We start from the raw sequence: 5000 nt of genomic DNA on the forward strand, positions 1-5000 counted from the left end.
AAAATAAATTTTTTTTACGGTTTTTTTTTTTTTTTTTTTAAAAAAAAAAACCCCATATAATTGTTTTTTTTTTTCCCATTTTTTTTTTTGAAAAAAAAAAAAAAAAAAAAAAAAAAAAAAAATAAAAATTATTATAATAATAATCTAAATCTATTACTATTTTTTTTTAAAAATTATATGACGATAAAAAAAAAAAAAAAAAAAAAAAAAAAAAAAAAAATTAGTAGGACATGGATTAGATGAAACTAAAATAGTAGTACCAAAAGAGATTGAAATCAAAGAAGATGATGATAATAATAGAGTATTCAATCAAGGTAAAATTAATAAGATAACCAGTGGTACAACCTATTCAATATTCTCAGGATATGATCAAATAAAAGATAGACAAGTATTTTACGGTTGTGGTGACAATAGAGATGCACAATTAATCGTCGGTAATGGTAAAATTCAATCATTGGAGAATATTGAATTATTAGAATCACCAATGTTAAAAAGTGATCAAATGAAAGGTAAACAATTAAAACAATTAATATCTGGAACTTATCATAATGCTTGTATATTAAATGATAGTAATAGTAATAATAATAATAATAATAATAAAGATAGATCATTAATATTATTATGGGGAGCTTCGAATAGTGGTCAAATTGGGTCACCAGAATATAATAGAGTTCAATATGATCCATATAATAATAAAGTTTTATCAGAGATTGGTATAAAAAAGATATCAATGGGAGCAACATTCACAATTGCATTATCAAATGATGGTAAATTATATTCATTTGGTTCATCAACTTTCAATGAACTTGGTAATGGTGATATGTTTAATGAAAGGGAACCAAAGTTAATTGATAATCAACTATTGCAAGACAATGAAATCATTGATTTGGAATGTGGATTCTTTCATACAGTTGCATTAACAAGTGATAATAAAATTTTAACTTGGGGTAGAAATCAAGAAAGTCAATGTTTTCCTGTTCCAGAAGGTACTGGAAAAGGCTCTTTTACAAATGTTCAATATTTAGATACTTCCTCTTTAGGTGATCATGATAAAATCATTCAAATTGGTGCTAGTAATTTAAATAGTTATATTTTAACTGAAAATGGTAATATTTATTCAATTGGTTCAAATGATCATGGCCAAGTAAGTATTTTTAAATTATAAATAAAATAAAAATAAAAAAAATCAAGATATTAATCCCAAAAAAAAAAGTGTGGCATTGAAAAATCCAATTTTAAAAAAGGAATTTTAAATAAAATTAAAATAGGTGATGATGGAAATATAAAGGTTAAAAAATTTTATTCAAGATTTAAAACAGTTATTGTTGAAACTACTGATGGTAGATTCTTTGGTTGGGGAAGTAATTTTGATCATCAATTGGCATTGGAAACTAGATGTATATATTTCACACCAATGGAATTAAATAATTTAAATAGGTTACATAAAGATTATAATATAATAGATATATCAATTTCTTTAAGTCATTGTATCTCACTTAACTCAAATCCTCAAAAATAAATTTCAAAAAAAAAAAAAAAAAAAAAATATTTCCCTCCTTTTTTTTTTTCCCCAACTTTTTTTTTTTTTTTTTTTTTATTTTCATTTTATTTTTTCATCGTCGTGCTATATACAAACATTTAAAATAAATTAAATAAATAAAATAAAATAAATTAAACAAATAAAAAATAAAAATAAAAATAAAAATAAAAATAAAAATAAAAATTAAAATATGATAGAAAATAAACAAAATAAACAAAATAAACAAAATAATAAAGATAATAAAAATGTTAATTTTATAAAGATGATTGAAGATTTAAAAGAGGATAAAATAAAGAGATATTTAGATAATGATGTTGAAAATTTAAAAAGGGCACAAAATTTATATCAAGATATTACAGAAAAGATGATTGCTCAACAAGATGAATTTAGGAATGAATTAGATATTTGGAAGAATGAATCAATTCAATTCGAACAATCAATCCCTACACCAATAGATGAGAAAGATCACTCTGAAAAGATTAACTTTTTGGAAACAAGAAAAAATCAATTAATTGAAAAGAATAATCAATTTGAAGAGGAGATTATTTTTATAGAAAATGAACTATCATCAATAAGATTAAAGAAAACTCAATTAATAAATAAAGAAAATCAATTATCCCATGAAAATACAATAACAATACCAAATAAAGAATATTTATATTCATTATATACAAATATAACTGGTATTAAATGGTCAAATAATGATAGTAATAATAATAATAATAATAATAATAATAATAATAATAATAATAATAATAATAATAATAATAATAATAATAATAATAATAATAATAATAATAATAATAATAATAATAATAATAATAATAATAATAATAATAATGATAGTAATAACAATAATACATCATCATCATCATCACCACCTAAACAAGAATCACCATTTATTAAAGGTATAATACTTGATACTCAAACATTAAATCAAAATAATTGTCAAATTAAACCTTTTTCAATTGATAAGAATCAATACTCAAATGATTTTGAAATTGTTAATAAAATTTGGGATTTAATAGATAAATAATTAATTGAAATAAATAAAATTTTTGTAAATTTTGTAACATAGAAAAACAATACAAATATAAATTTATTTATTTTTATTATTTTATTTTATTTTTTATTTTTTTTTTTCCTAATCAATTTATGCAATCTGCAAATAAAAAGAGTTTATTGTTGTTTTTGTTTTTTTTTTTTTTTTTTATTTATTTTTAGTTTGCTTATATAAAAAAATAAATTAAATGACTTTTATACTATCCGAACATTTGATAATACACTTTAATAAAAATATACAATTTTTGGTTTGGTTTGTTTTTGGTTTGTTTTTGTTTTGTTTTGTTTTAAATCTGGAAACAATTAAATAAATACTAATAAAACATTTAATGAAGATGTTTTTTTAACTCTGTTTTTTAAATTTTTTTTTTTTTTTTTTTAAATCTGTTTTGTTTGTGGTTTTTTTTTTCTTTTAAAAATTTGAAAAGAATTCATTCTTTCTTCTTTCAAGTAAATCTGGTTTAATGAAATTAGCACTAATACGATCTTCTTCATCTCTTTCATCCATTAGATGATGTTTTAAAGGTCTAATTCTTGGTTTTAAAGGTGCTGATTCTCTATTTTGAATACTATTCCAATTGATAGCACCAAAGAATGGATGATTTTTAATATCTTCGATACCACCCTCTAAACTACCCAATCTTTTCTCGACGTCAGTAACCACCAATTTCTCAATTAGATCACGTGCAACCTGATCAACTTCTGGTGGAACTTGAATTCTAGCTTCTCTAATTAGCCTAAAGATATCATTTTGAGAACCTTCACTAACGAATGGTGGTACACCCACCAACATTTCATAAATTAGAATACCCAAAGACCACCAATCTGCCGATTTACCATGACCATGACCACTAAGAATCTCTGGTGCAATATATTCTGGTGTACCACACATACTTTTGGTATTCTCTGTGATTCTTTTTGCAAATCCAAAATCTGTGAGCTTAATATGTCCATATTGATCGATTAATAGATTCTCTGGTTTTAAATCACGATAAATGATATCTTGATTATGAAGATACTCTAATGCCAATACAATCTCAGCTGCATAAATTTGTGTAACATATAATGATAATGATCCATTTGCTCTAATATAATCAAATAATTCACCACCTGGTATAAATTCTTGTAAAAAGTATAAATATCTATCATCTTTAAATGTTGAATATCTAAATAAAAGTATTTATAAAAGTTTTTAAAATTAATAATAAATTAATTAATCGATTGATTGATTGATTGATTGATTGATTGATTGATTGATTGATTGATTGATTGATTGATTGATTGAAATTATTATTATTATTTTTTTTAATTGATTACTTACAATTTAACAATGAATGGATTATCAGTTAACATTAAAACTTGTTTTTCATTACAAACATGAACTTCTTGTCTGAGACGAATAATTTTATTTTGATTTAAAATTTTCATACAAAATAATCTTTCCGAAGGAATATGTTGGCATAATCTAACCTTTGCAAATGAACCACTTCCTAATAGATCAAATAGTTTAAAATCTGAAAGTTTACAAGAGTTAAAATTTATATAGGTACCTTGAATTTGTTGATTATTAATATTTTGTATGATAAATTGTGCTGAAATACGAGTAGATTGATTGTTTGTTTGTTGAGGAATCGTTAGTTTTTGTTGATAGAATGGATTTGGTGATGATTGATGGTTATGAATAGGTGCAATTGCTGATGCCATATATTGGTTTTCATGAACTGATGGTTGGTAATATGTTTTATTATTATAATTATTATTATTGTTATTATTATTAGTATTATTATTATTATTTACAAGGTTATTTTGAGTATAGTGTTGTTGGTTATTATGTATCAATGATTGAATATTATTTGATTTGAATTGTGGAATTTGTGAAGATTGGGTGATATTTTGATTTTGTTGATATTGATTGTTTTGTTGTATATGTTGTTGGTATTGTTGCTGATGTTGTTGCGAGTGTTGCGTTTGTTGGTGCTTTTGCTGTTGATGTTGTTGTTGTTGTTGTTGTTGTTGTTGTTGTTGTTGTTGTTGTTGTTGTTGTTGTTGTTGTTGTTGTTGTTGTTGTTGATCGTTAAAACCTGAATAGTTGTTGTTATTATTGCTACTGTTGTTATTGTTGCTATTGTTATTGTTGCTATTGTTATTGTTGTTATTGCTATTGTTATTGTTGCTGTTGTTATTGTTGCTGTTGTTATTGTTGCTGTTGTTATTGTTGTTATTGCTATTGTTGCTATTGTTATTGTTGCTGTTGTTATTGTTGCTGTTGTTATTGTTATTGTTATTGCTATTGTTATTGTTATTGCTGTTGTTATTATTGTTATTATAATTATTAGGGGTTAAAGTTGTGGTATTAGAAAGTGGAATTAATTGATTGAAAGGTGGTTGTGAACATTGA

At 23.0% G+C, this 5000-nt stretch overlaps 2 protein-coding genes across 2 annotated transcripts in view; one reads left to right on the top strand and one right to left on the bottom strand.

Annotated features, from left to right (window-relative positions):
• Positions 1-1730: 1730 nt before the first annotated feature.
• DDB_G0284031 (hypothetical protein) lies at positions 1731-2576 on the top strand (the record flags this gene model as incomplete). Its single annotated transcript, XM_633689.1, has 1 exon — positions 1731-2576. The coding sequence occupies one exon, from the start codon at positions 1731-1733 to the stop codon at positions 2574-2576; it is 846 nt and encodes a 281-aa protein (XP_638781.1).
• A 438-nt stretch (positions 2577-3014) lies between these two features.
• The window catches only part of DDB_G0284029 (protein kinase 4), a gene marked incomplete at both ends in the record, with an annotated part of 3221 nt that continues 1235 nt past the window's right edge, over positions 3015-5000 (bottom strand). The window contains 2 exons of the mRNA XM_633690.1: positions 3015-3768; positions 3924-5000. The exon at positions 3924-5000 is cut by the window's right edge and continues 119 nt beyond it. Of these exons, the coding sequence (XP_638782.1) occupies positions 3015-3768; positions 3924-5000 (1831 nt within the window). The remainder of the gene's footprint in view (positions 3769-3923) is intronic.

This window comes from Dictyostelium discoideum (assembly GCF_000004695.1).
Source record: "Dictyostelium discoideum AX4 chromosome 4 chromosome, whole genome shotgun sequence".
In the NCBI taxonomy this organism is placed as follows: domain Eukaryota; phylum Evosea; class Eumycetozoa; order Dictyosteliales; family Dictyosteliaceae; genus Dictyostelium; species Dictyostelium discoideum.